This window comes from Grus americana, chromosome 17, assembly GCF_028858705.1.
Source record: "Grus americana isolate bGruAme1 chromosome 17, bGruAme1.mat, whole genome shotgun sequence".
Classification (NCBI taxonomy): Eukaryota; Metazoa; Chordata; class Aves; order Gruiformes; family Gruidae; genus Grus; species Grus americana.
In genome coordinates, this window is record NC_072868.1 from 16574127 (window position 1) to 16587583 (window position 13457).

General features: G+C 50.5%; 1 protein-coding gene across 1 annotated transcript in view; it reads left to right on the top strand.

The window, feature by feature from the left end:
- The first annotated feature begins 10347 nt into the window (after positions 1 to 10347).
- Positions 10348 to 13457, top strand: part of ATP9A (ATPase phospholipid transporting 9A (putative)) — a 63808-nt gene continuing 60698 nt past the window's right edge. The window contains exon 1 of the mRNA XM_054845358.1: positions 10348 to 10515. Coding sequence (XP_054701333.1) covers positions 10448 to 10515 — 68 coding nt within the window. The 5' untranslated portion in view covers positions 10348 to 10447. The remainder of the gene's footprint in view (positions 10516 to 13457) is intronic.

The window sequence follows — 13457 nt, forward strand, 5'->3', positions numbered from 1 at the left end:
CAACAGTTCTGAAAACGGTCCTGATACGATGGAAAAGTGCTGAGCTTCTGCTACTCGCAACCTAAACTAGCAGATGTAATTTGCACTCGGGAGGTGACAGTGGAGGAAAAGGGTGCAGAACCAGCGTACCCTTGAGGTACCCTTCACCATGGGTGCTGCCCTGCCCTGGTGCCCCTTGCACAAGGCTCGTACGTGGGGGGGAAGGCAGAAAGGAAACACTAGCTCTAGGCTCTGCCACAAGCTCTGGAGGAATGGCAGGAGAAGGGGTGGGGAGGGCAGGCCCAGGTGGCCCAGGAGGGTGGGCAGGGTAACTGTAATGAACTGCAGCAGCACCAGGAGCAGTGTGGTGTGGAAGAGGAGGTGTGGGTTTATGGAGAGGTGGATCACAGCTGGGAAATTCCTCTCCAGCATGGGCCAGCCATGGGTATTGTGTAAAAGTGGCCTGGCTTCAAAAGAGCCTGCGATCAGAAGCCTGCTCTCCGCTGATAGCTTGAGACCGAGTGGTATCATGATGCCATGAAAATGTGCCAGCAGCAGGAAGCTGACGAAACCTGTCCTGGGGCTTTGCAGGTAGTATCTGCTGATGTCTCCTCATCCAAACAGCTCCTGAGGCTTGGGGTCTCTTTCTCTCCTAAAAGTAGGTTCTGAGCCTGTCCCATGAGGGCTGAGCTCATTGCTGCTTTACCTCAAAAGGTCCCAAGGCACGCGGCTCTGCCTTTCCACGGCCATCCATAAAAATGCAATTCTGTATTTAGACCTCTGCCGCCTTTAGCTGTGTTGGTCAGCAAGTTGGAAATTAAGGGGAGATGAGAAGGGAGGAGGAGTTTATTAAAGCATGAGCTCTGGTCTAGAAATAAAATGTCAGGAAACTGCTGGGAAACCAGGACCAGAGGTTTGGGCGAAGAGCTGAACCGTATCCTGCAGCGCAGGGCTGCTCAGGGGAAGCGGGGAGGTGCAGCTAGTGCCTGCCTTGGCCGGGCACCGAAAATGAAACGATGGGGCTCGGCGCGGAGTCGCTGCAAGGCTTTACTCTCCCGGCCGCGGTGCCGAGCTCTCGCTGTGCCCAAAGCTGTATCTCGCAGCTGGGTGACGAGGCAGCGCCAGGCTGGAGCGTGGCGGGATCCCCAGCGAAGCTGCGGGGGGCAGGTGGCGGATCTGATCACCCAACCTGAAGAACAGGAGGGACCTATCTGTCCGGGGGTAGGGCCTGCCTGGCCGCTGTGCCGTAGGGTACTGCCGCTGGAGGCAGCCGGCGGCGAGACTGTTTCCGAAGCAAGCGGGACCGGGAATGGGGTGCTCTCCTGCGTGCCAGAGCTGAACCAGCGCCCGAAACTCAGCGTGGTAGAACTCGCCGCACTGGCAAGTGCGTACAGTTTACAGTAATGTCGCATCTTTAAAAAGACAGCTGGTTCTCCTCTTCCCTATGCTGATGTAAATTAGGAACAAGTTTACCGGAGCTAATACAGCTACGTTGGTGTGAGAGCAGAAGAGAGCGTGGTATGTGCGCCGTCTCTGCTCATTAGCCTCTCTTTTTGCCTAAAGGACTCTGCTCTTACTTGTTATTGCTTGCTTTGCTCAGCGCACAGAGGATTTGCCCAGGCTGTTGCTTTTGTGAAAGTAGCATATTTACTTGCATGAGCTAAGGTAAAGACTGGCTTACTTAAAATGTTAAAATTTAACTTTAAAGTTGCATTGCTTTAAAAATAAAAGGGAAAAAAAAAAAAGAGTGCATTAGGCTTACCTTAATGTATTAGCTCTATTCTTCTAAAGAAACATTGCTCTTGACCTACCCTTTCTGTTCAAAACTTTCCAAAAAGTCAGTGGGAGCTTTGAGGAGTGAGCTGATCTGAAAATCACGTCGATAACCAGCTCTCTGGGCTCAGCTCCGCGAGGCTCCTGCCGTGCCCGCGGCTGGCAGCGAGGAGGTGGGAGCCTTCCGGGGCTGCTGATCAGCCCGGCGGGGAGCAAAGCGTAAATGATGCTGGGCTTGGATCCGCAGAGGGGAAAGGACCTGGTGAGGTGCCTGAGCCCCTGGGGGGGCAGAGAGAGAGGCTGAAACGAAGGAAAAGGGATGAGTTTTGCATTAATTTTTAATTTTTCCTGTAGAAAGCCATTGTGCTTACGGCAGGGTTTGCAGTACGTTTGGAATCAAGAAAGATGTGCAAAATAACAGCTCAGGCAGAAAGCTGCCGCAGCGTCTGTGTGATCCCCTGAGGTTACTGCTGCGGCGTTCTGGTCTCTGTTGTGTGCTCAGGTGAGAGGGCTCTTCCTGCGGGCGCTTCCCACGGCCGCCCCGCTCCCGCTCCCCGGGCCGTGGCGTTGCGTGGGTGAGCACTGGGCTCGTGTATGTGTAACTGCAGCTCACACTCATTGCTGACCTAGAAAAGCGCCTCTCATTGCACAGCCACAGCAGGACAGGAAACATAACTCAGAAGCAGAGAAAAGAACTGGCAATTTCACAATTTCACAATCCTGCCTATTACCGTGTTTTCTATTTCATGACCATATCTCCTATTTTCTGCACTTTGAGATAATTGCTTATAAAGGACAGTATTTTTTGCAACATTTTGATTTCTGTTGGTACCACTGATACTGGAAACTGTCTGACGGATGCTGATTTATTGCAAAGCGTGCTTTTTAATGCCATTATAGCTGGATGATGTGCTGGACATCCCAGCCAATCTAAAGCAGCATCCTCCTCCTTTCAAACGTCTTCACTGGCCTCCCCGGTTGTCACATCTTGCAGTACAAAGATTAAGTTCTCTGATTCAGTTACTTCATGCAGAAAATGTCTTGATTTGGAATGAGCACAGGTGGATCTCAATGCGTGCCTTATTTTCCAATACTTGGTTTAGGGAAAAAACAGACATTACTAAAGTTTTGTATAAAAGTGTCTCTTTAAAGAAAACTAAAAAAAAAAAATAATCCAAACAAATCAAGTAAAATTCACAGCACCTAGTAGTATTTTACATATTTATATATTTAGTCAAACAGAGAATCTCAGTAAACGGAGGAGAAGCAGAGGTACTGTCCGTAATGTCAATGCAATACCTACAACGAGAAGAGCAAAAGGGAAGAACAGGCTGAAGTATAAAACCACAACCTCAGCAGCAGCGGGCATTGGCGCAGGTCAGGAATATCTTGTCTAAAATGGTCTCGTCTATGCTTCAATCAGCTCATTTAAGCTTTCAAATAAAAAAAAAAAAAATCCACCAAAACCCCAAACAGAAAAACCAAACTGAGCTGACCGCAAGTCGAAGCACCTGGTTTGTGAGCCCGTGCGAATGCGAGGGCCAGCTGCCCAAACGGGCTGTGATGCAGGAGGAAAGCGCGGGGTAAATAACTACCTGTAGTCTCGGTGTAGTAATACAGACCCTGTCCTGAAACCTTCTACGCGCGTTAGCTTCCTGGCTCCTCGATGGCTTTGCAGTGTGATGTACGTGATGGCAGAGGAGGCTTTAGATCAAGCGTAACTGAAATGGCTTCACAGCCCTTTCCAGCCCTGCAGAGCCACTGCGTGAAGTTTGTTCCAGAAAACCTTGTCTCCATGCAGTCTCTAAGTTCAGAATACCAAATTTTGTTTGTTTGTTCTTTTCACCCACTGATTGTTTCTGTGAAACCAGCTTGATTACTTAGATCCTTAAAGTACAGCACACGTTCAGGTGATTTGCTGATTTGGGGTACCTAAATCTCTGTACGTATTAAAAGTAGCCCACCCCTCTCAACTCATGATGTCCAGGTTTGGAAAAAATCAAATTTCCTCGTTATCTATTCTTCTGTTCCCCCATAAATTCTTTCAGTCTTAACTGACAAAATAACCACTTTATATAGGGGGGCAGGGGTTGATAAAATTTGCAAACAAAAAATGTGTAACAAATACCAATTTATTCTATTTATAGCTTTACATTTTTTTTATCACACCCACAGGATGTGCAACACAGAAATAAAAATCAGTATGGTGAGAATTCATAAAACAGCTACAGCTAACACCAAAATCATTTCAAGAGCTAATGAAATTAAAACGTGAGTTTATTTGTCTAGAAAGCTGCACCTTTTTCTTTCTTCAGTTCTTATATTTGACAGCTGTCCTAGATGAATGACAATTTGACTATTATTGTTTTGAAAAATAGGGACTGAAGAATTGTTTTTTTCTTGGTCCACAACATATAGTTGTGCGAGGAAAAAAAGATCCTATACAAATAGCACACTTCCTCAGATCCACATGGAAAGTATCTGCTCTGAAACTTCATTACGGGAATGCCAAATGTTCTCTCGATAACAGAGCCCATGGCAGTATGAGCTTTATTGTAGTTTCCCTTAGCAAGTGTTGATGGATTTATGGAGGGCTTCATTAAATATAGGCTTAAAGGATATCCGCTATCGCCCACTTGTCAAAAGAAAAAATAATATCAAAGCCATCCGTGCGGATCGGAGATGCAGGTGTTAACAGTGCATTATAATCTGGTAGTGTTTAACTTGCCAATTAATTGCAGTAGTCTTGTCTGAGTTCAGACGTTTAAAAGATAAATTTAAAAGATGAATGCATCTCGTGTAGGCTTAGGGCACACGTACAATGATGCCATACTGCTAATGACTCTTGCTTCGGCATCCCAGTTCACGTTTGCATTTCTCTTACCAAAATGCTCCTTCCGAGCAGCGACTCTGCATGCGCGCGGCCGCCGAGCCCCGGGAACGGGCAGCTTGGGCACGTTTGCTCTTATTTTAAGGGATCGAATGTCCTAGTGCGAGCCTATTTCTGTGCTACCCACCCCTTCCCTTGTCAATTGTGGGAGTGAGTCAGTAGCACGGGGAAATAACGCGGCGTACGAGGCTGCCTGCTGCACGGTTACTGCACGACTGCAAGTTTTCAAGCCCTTAGCAACCAAATCCCTACTCCTGCACGCTCGTCTTCCTTACAAATGGTGCAGCTGCAAACACGGCTCTGAAACAAAGCTAGAAACACCATGTGCAATGGGCTACGTTTTCAGACAAAGAAGGTGCACCCTGGTGTTTGTAAAACATGCACTAGTGAAATCAGGTAATAGCAGGTACAAAGAATAATGTCACAACTTGAATTGCCTGTGGATCATAAACATTTTGTGCAACCGGTTATACACCTATAGTCTGAGCCATCTCCTTAGATGTCAGAATTATCTATAATTTGAATCTCATGTTTAGGGAAAAAAAACAACAACAAAGTAAGCAAAACCAAATGTAGTTCCAAAATGGAATTAATCTCCCAGCATATAAAAAGTCAGAGAGACGATTATTATTCTGACCTTCTACAGTGTTCATCAGGCAAAACCACTGGAGTCCTATGCATAAAAACCTCAATTATTTATTTAGTAGCACAACTAAAATGGAAGAAAATTTATAGCATATTGTGCTAAATAGGCAATGAGTACAATTTGCAAGCGCATTGTCCAAACCGCCACCCATTGTTTGAGTGGCAAACTGGCACCAGGACTTGCTCGGTGGAGGAATATAGGCACACCCCCAGAATACGCTCTGCTTACACGTTCTTTAATCAGCGGAGCTTGGAGACCTGGGCGCATTTGAGGCTCAGTGGAACACATTGTGGGTGTCACGGGCAGAGAGGAGGGAAAGGCGCAGGGCCGGGGGGGGGTGTGCAGTGCTCTGTGACGCAGCGGTGCGATGGAGAAGTGGGGCAGAGAGGTGAGAACGGCAGGAAGGCTTGCTTCCAAACCGCTGGGAACCGCTGCGGTACAGGCTCCTGGACGTGGAAACTTCTGGTTTGATTCAGGCGCCCGCTGCCAGCCAGCGTGTCCATAGGCTGAGCTGCCCCAGATCGAACTTTTGCTCGTCTTTGAAAACTTGAACGGCAGACGACAGAGACTCACGACTGCTCAGCGCATAAAACGTAATGCTACCTGCAAAGCGAGCGGGCTTGTGCTGCCCGCTCTGGGAAAAGAGGTTAAATCATTCCGGCCAGCAACCCGGGAGCTTTGTACAACCCTTCGCATTAAAAATGGGGGCTCAGCCTTGGAGATGCCAATAAACGATTTCTGGTTTTGAAATGGGGTCTATAATGCGCAGGGATGGAACCACTGCCAGCAGCTGACAGACTCCCTCCGGGACAGCCTCGGAGGAGGCCGAGTGGTCCGGAGTCGGTGCTACGACAAATCACTGCGGGGGGAGCGGGGAGGGGGATAAAACTCTGCTTGTTCTGGTGTTCATTTAATCATCTGAGCAAAAAAAGTCCTGGGAGAAAAAACCATAGATAATGATTTCAAATTATGGAAAATAAATCAGCTCCTTTTAATTAGCTGTTGTGCAGTATGAATTCTGCAGCTTGCAGGGCTCCTTCGTGAGCCTCAAGTTCTGTGCTTACAAAAACTGAGCATCAGAAGAACAAGCCAGTGGCATCAGAAAAAAACAAAATAGTTTTTATTTCACTTGATTTAACAAATGTAACTTCTCAGTCTGAGGCTAGAGGTTTTCCCTTGGGCATTCCTTATCACCAGGAAAATGAAAATCAAAGGCTTGGAAATCAGGAGAGCGCATACCTGCTGTGAATGGGGAGCTCACGTGTGCAATCTTTAGAGCAAAGGTAATGAATGCTATGCAAGAAATACGTCAAGGGGTGGGTTTAGCCATCAGGCCACAGCCAGGTCTAGATCTTGCACAGTGATTTTCTAACCAAAAATCAAAAGTGTTACAATACAAGGCAGAAAATTAGAGTGCCCATAAGAGAGTCTTTGAAAGATTGTTTGACTCCTCGGATGCTGCGGGAGTACGTCCGCAGGGTGCAGCATCACCGTCGCTTGATTTCTGTCACCGTTTCCCAAATCGCTTGTCCCTGATTATGTGGGTACGTGTGAACCTGGCTGTGCGTCCCGTCGCTCCTCGTCTAGGATTACTGGCACTGAGAGTCACCCTGCGGCCGTCAGGTGTTCCTCCTCCCGTGCTGCTGGATGGCGGAGATGGGCAACGTGCAGAAATGAGGGGAAGGAGCTTTAGCTGCTCCATACGCAGCAGGGATGTCATTCCTTTCCGTCTGAAACACAAAGATGTCAAGGGCCAAAATGTGGTGCCTAGGAGAACGTCGGCTGTTTTAAAACCCAGTGCCACTTCCACCTCAAAGCAAATAACAGTGACATTTGGTAAGTTTTATTTTAATTGCAGATGGAGCCTCGAGGCTGGAGGCTAGGACTGTCATTTCAGCCAGTTACAGCATCAGGGCAACGGTTTTGTGGCAACGGTGTTAGCATTTGTGACAGCTTCGGTCACGTACAACATCCTGGGTAGGTTCTTCTGTTGCTCCTTTTATTGAATTATCATTTGAAGTGAATTCTACCTTTTCTCTCATTTAAAAAAAATATTTCTGCAGTCAAATATGAGAAAAAAATGGAGCAAATATGTTTCATGAGCTGAAATGTTTGTGGGAGGAGAAGGGATTTCTGTTTCTACTTCAATTGTCCCCATGAGTGCATAAGAACAGCAGGCTGAGAAGTAAGAAATTAAAACATGGTATTACTAAATTGAAACACAGTCTAAAAGTCAGTTCCACAAACAGTTTTTGTAATAAGACTGCCCTAGTTAGAATGACCTTGAAAATACCTGCCCAAACATTCTCAGCACTGGTGCCTGAAACTGGTGTAACTATTAATTACATTGCTGAAATGTTCTCAGTACACAATGCCAGGATGACTCTGCTTCAAGTGTAAAAAAAAAAAAAAAAAAAAGAAATGACAATTGCAGGTTTTGTGCTGGTGTAATCCATAGTGTAACCTGAGCTAGAACGCAGGGAGGGCAGAAAGACAAGAGAGCTACCCAGAAACTCTAATGCGACTCGCTATTCTTTGCTCTTATTTTCTTTTTTTAATATATTCTTTGCTTTTCTTTTTAGTAGTCTTCATTTTTCACTGGGAAAGTACTAGCTTTAAAATTACCTTGTGCTTATTTTAAGATCTATGCAAACATCCCTCATCTTAAAAAAAAAAAGAAACAAAACCAGTAACTTTGGTATATGCCATTTTGTAGTATGTTAAAACAAATGGTGAGTTTGAACTTCCATCAGGCTTACCCGCTCATTCTCTGCTCCTGCTCATGGTGACTGTGGTATCTTTGTCCTGCGGAACCCTGAGCTGTTTAGACTGTGCAGGCAGATGAGATCTGGCAGCCCGGGATTGCAGGCAGCTGCAGGGAGTAGCTACAACAACTAAATGAGACACCCGTTGTAAGTGGTCTAAATACAGCTGCATGCATAAGTAGGCACGGTGAGTCTTTGCTCAGCGAACGTTTCCAAGCAGGTTATTTGTTACATGAAGGATTTTGCTGGCTCTTTGCAAAGGGATGAGAAATAAGCTGGCCGTGCATGAGGAAGGGGTTCAGATTTTGTGGTGACCGGGACTGCAGTGGAAGATGGCGAGATGGATGTGTAGATCTGACTATTTCATACGATCTTTATCTGCGCTGGGCATTTCCTCCATCTGTACGGGCGCACGGGTGTAAGTGTTGGTGGTTTCAAACAGGAAGAAGCTGCACTGGCACGAACGACAGCCTACGGCAGGTCTGCTGCCCTCGTGGCGTGGCTACGCAGGTGGCAGGAGCAAACAGATGGGCAATGCCCACGGCGGCTGGAGCGCTCCTACCCAAACACTTAACCTCGTCGCTGGATACTGTCAGCATCCGCGGGCACCTGCCCGCAACAGCCGCGGTGGCAGCTACTGCTGGGTGCAGGCACGGCTTTGCTCACAGCAAACGTCCCACACGCACGGCACGATTCCCCTCGAGGCGAATCCGGCTGATGCGCTCCCGGCCCAAGCCCGTGCCATCCCCGGCTGTGGCACTCGTGCGGCTGCTGCATGGCCGTGCGCAGGCTGCGCTCCGCATCCAGCCCCGACGGGATCTGATCGAAATAACTAACTAAAGGAACTCTCCCAGACAGCCGGTTTTTGTAAAAGCAGCCCCTGGCCGAGCTGATGTAGCGCAGCAACGCAGAGGAAAGCGTTACTGGGGGGCAGCGAAGCGGGAGGAAGTGATTTGAAAGGGGGGGCTGGACCTGGTCCACCAGCTGTGTCACTGCGACAGGGCCATCGCCTCACTAGTTCCACAGTCTGAAGCAGTTTGTTACTGTTTTGACGTTTTCTCAATCACTTGTTGGTTTTCTACAGACTTTAACCCAGGTCCCAGCAGGCTATTGTCGCAGTTTCTGGTGGCTGACCAGATACCATTAACCCTGTTAGACTTCTCTATTTGTGGTTTTCTAGATGTCATTTAACGTTCCACGTTTTAAGAAGGATGTGTTACGTGAATATTTGCCTTGACCAATTTTTTTTCATGATAGCATCCCTAGGAAAGTGGACTTCGTTTGAATAGGACCATGACAGTACCTGTTTCTAATCCCCTTATGAAATACATCTTTCCCACTGGGAAATTTGTTTTTCGTGTTTGAATGAAGAATAAGGTCAACAGCATGAGAGGTACGTGGGCTGGAGGTGAGCAGGGTGTGTGGTTTTTAAAGGATTCCTTTGCTTTCTTGTTTGTGGCAAAGAAGAACATGAAGATATGGAGATGGCAGGAGGAAAATGCAATGGAGATAGAAGAATTGGAGTGAAGCAGGACGAGTGGATGCAGAAGCCAGAACAGGTGTCAAAGTGACCTTGGGCAGAGTTGGGCTGGGCCAGGAAAATGAATCAACCAGTGGGAAAGATTGCGGGGGCATCCAGGAACCCTGTCTGGTAAAATACAAATTGCACTGGGCCAAGCACAGACCTCAGCTTCTGTAGCCCAGTGCTTTGTCGGAATCTGGTTTGTATACCTAGCTTTAGTGAAGACTTAGTCACTGTGATTGTAAAGAAAAGCTTGAATTCATAAACAGAAACGCTGGAGCAATTTGTGCCTAAATTTGCTGAGGAACTCTGAATCCGGATGCAGACACGAGCATTGCCGGGGTGGGTGACGGTGACCGGGCGAGAAGGGGGCGAGCAGCAGCACCGCAAGGCGCAGCCCTGTAACGCGGGTGCTGGGGCGGTGTAAGGAAGGGGGGACACGACTTGCACCCCCGCGCTGGCTGCAAAAGGCTGAGCACACACGGGACGTGGCGGTGTGGCAGGGCTGAGCCCCCCGCAGCCACCCGGGGGGCACCGAGGGGAAGGGGCGGGCTGGAGCGCGGGGGTAAAGGCAGAGCAGGTGCCGGCTGGGCTGGGCAGGGCTGTGCGGAGCGGAGCGGGGCCGAACCGGGCCGGGCGCTGAGGGCAGGCAGGCGGTGCGGAGCGGGGCAGGGCAGGAGGCGAGCAGCGGGCCGGGCCGGGCCCCCGGGGGGGGCGCCCCGGGGCGGGCGGGGCGGGCGCGGCACCTGCGTGCTGGGAGCCCGGCGGCGCGGAGCCCGGCCCCCTCGGCGGCGGGGCCAGACGGCGGCGGGCCGGGCCGAGGCGCTGCTGGGAAGCGCATCCCGCCCCGCTCCGCCCCGGCAGCCGCGGCCATGACCGACAACATCCCGCTGCAGCCGGTCCGGCAGAAGAAGCGGATGGACAGCAAGCACCGCACCGGGTGAGCGCTCCGCGGGGCGGCACCTCCCGCTGCCCGCGGGCCCGGGGCCCCGCTCCTCGCCCGGCCGCCGCCCTGGTTGGGGGAGACGGGCGGGCGGCGCGACCCCCGGTCCCCTCGCCCCGGGCCGACGGCGGAGCCCCCGCTCGGGGGCCTTTGCGGGATGCCCGGGGCTGGCGGGGCGCGGAAACGCGGCGGCGGGCAGGCGGGAGCCGCGTCACCCTGCGCTGCGCGGCCGCGGTCCGAGCCCGGGGGGGAGGGGGAGGAGGAGGAGGAGGAGGAGGCAGGCGGGCGCTGACAGGTTGTTCCTGACGCCATTGCCGCGGCACGCCCGGGCGGAGCGCAGGGTCCTGCTGGCCGCGCTGCGGCCGGGGCCGGGGAGAGCGGGGCCCCCCTTGCGTGGGCACAAACCGGCCCGGCCGGCCCTCACCGCATCGCCCCCCTCTCCCTCAGAGCCCCCCAGACAAAGCGCTGCCCGGGCAGCGGCCGGCATGGCTGGTGGGCACCGAGCCTGGCCCGGAGAAGTGGGGCGGCACACGCCGGCGGGCTGCTGTCCCCCCCGCTCGGTCCCGTATCCCCCCCCCGCTCGGTCCCGTATCCCCCCCCCGCTCGGTCCGGTCGCCCCCCGGCGCTGCGCTGGGCCGGGAGTTACCGGCCGGCGCTTGGGCGAGCGCTCGGGCTCCGCTGAGGAGCAGCGCTGGGCAGAGCTGCTGTAGGGCTGTGACAAAGGTCTGCGTGCAGAAACTGCCTTCAGCCGTGTCCAGGCCACGCAGTAGCTTTAATGTGGGATGCCGCGATACCCTGAGTGTGGGATGTGTTCCGAAAGGAGGTGTGCGTATATGTTTATCCTGATATTCCCATGCAGGAAGTTAAATAAGAAGAATGATCCTTTCGTGCTGTTTTGGTAGGAAATTGCACCGTTATCCAGACAGGTTGGTTTGCACACAGGGGGATGTACAGCGTATCCACATTACCTGGCTGTCGGTTATTGCAATGTTTCTTTTGTCCCTGGATAACTTGTTTTTTAAAATGTGGTGAGTGATACTAGCAAAATAAACCACAATATCAAGGGAAACCCTGACTGTTAGAACAATAGCAAATTGTTACTTTTTTCCCCTTGTTTGTTATGTTTTGGGTTGAAAGTTTTGATTCGTATTCCTCTAACTGAAATTGATCTACATAGTTTACGCATTATTAGAATTACTCCTCTTTATCAACATTGTTCCTACTAACTGATGTAGCATCATCCCTGCCAGCTGGGAGGCTGTGATGCAGCAAGTAATTCCCTGCCGCCCGTGTGAGACGCACCACTGGGCACGCTGCACAAGGCGCAGCCACCACGGCATTACATTTGGTGATGTGACGGAAAGCGATCAGGGAGAGGTGGATGCCTGAGAAATTTCTCAAAGCTTCTGGAACAATTTCTAAAGTTCTCTAGTCTCCTCCAGGTATTACGATGTGGTTAGTAGTGTCTAACAGAAATGGTTCTCCTCTAACCTAAGCTATGGTTCGCTGGTTGTGCACTCTGCCTGATTAGCAGTCACAGACGTGATGGTTCCAGTGTTAGCAAGAAATTTTGGCAGCAAGAAGTTGTGAAGGAAGATCGCTTAGGATTTTTCTCAGTAGAATAACTTGGCTTTGGCGTTTTTATTTGGTGTTTATTTGATAGCTCTGGGGATGGGACTTACCATAAAACAAGAGTTCCCAATATACGATAAGTAGCCTGTGATATGTTAGTAACTTGATCAAATGATAGTGTGGATCACAAAGCACCAAAGTCCAGCAAACCCAAAACAGTGTTATAGACCAAAGGAGAAATCAGCCAGCGAGTCAGGGAGGGTCCCTGGTGGTGCAGCCAGGATGGCATCCTGGGGATCCTAAGCCATAATCAAGACCTCCTTTCTTCTGTTCCCTCTGAGGAAAACCCAAACAAAAGCACTTCCAAGTCATCTTCCTTGATCCATACGAAAACTCAGGGATAAGCAAGTTTTGAAAGACTTCACCTTAGCGTAGCCCCGACTGCAATTTCTGCTGTGGGGCTTTCCCCCCACCAGTGGGGGCAAGTTCTCAGACAGATTTTTGTCAGTGTGGTGAGCGGGGATCAGATTCCAGTTCATGTACTCAATTACTTCATAGAAATCTTCACGTACGTTAACAAAAAGGAAAGAAATGCTTAATTCTCGTGTAGGCAGCAAAGGGCAGGTGTCACCCAAGCCAGGCTTTCATTCAGCCTCAGCCTCTAGTGTCCTCGGAAGAGAAGCCAGGGAGGAACTCGCACACGAACAAGCACAGAGGTGAATGATGCTACAGGCAGCCAAGATCTGCGTCAGAGAGAAACCATGTGCTTAATAAACCAGTGGGAGAAGTGGTTATCTGTTCCTGGGCTCAGCTTTGGTGTGGGTCTTCCTTGCTGCCGTCGAAGGCTAGGCTCTGAATCCTGGAGCTGTATGCCTTGAATTCAGCCGTGTTCTTTCCAATGCGTTGCAGCACTCTGAAAACCAGTATGAGACGTGCCAATGAGGAGGGACGGGTAGCATTAACTGCGGCGGGACTGTTGGTGGGATGGCAGGTGGGGCTGAGCTCTGTCGGGAAGGGAGCTGCGAGATGCTCCGTTCAGCGCGTGACACGAGCTTTTCCCTAAATAGCGTATGGTCTCAGTCCACAGTCCTGCAAGGCATTTTTGAAAGCGGCAAACTGCTGTGCTCACGCTGCCTCTGCGACGTAGAAAGGCCTCGATCCAGAAATGTGGGGGAAGAATGGGGAATGAAGCGGGAAGGAGGAGCTTTGCAGTAACAGTTCACGCGGCCATTCCGTTGTACGTGCGTGTGTACTCTGGCTCTATTTAAAATGGCAAATTCCATTTCAAAGTCAACAGAGCTGGGAGCTCCTGCCCTCCGTCTGCCTGCGTGTGGGTGTGCCACGGCGTGCGCCGGGCTGGGCTCCCA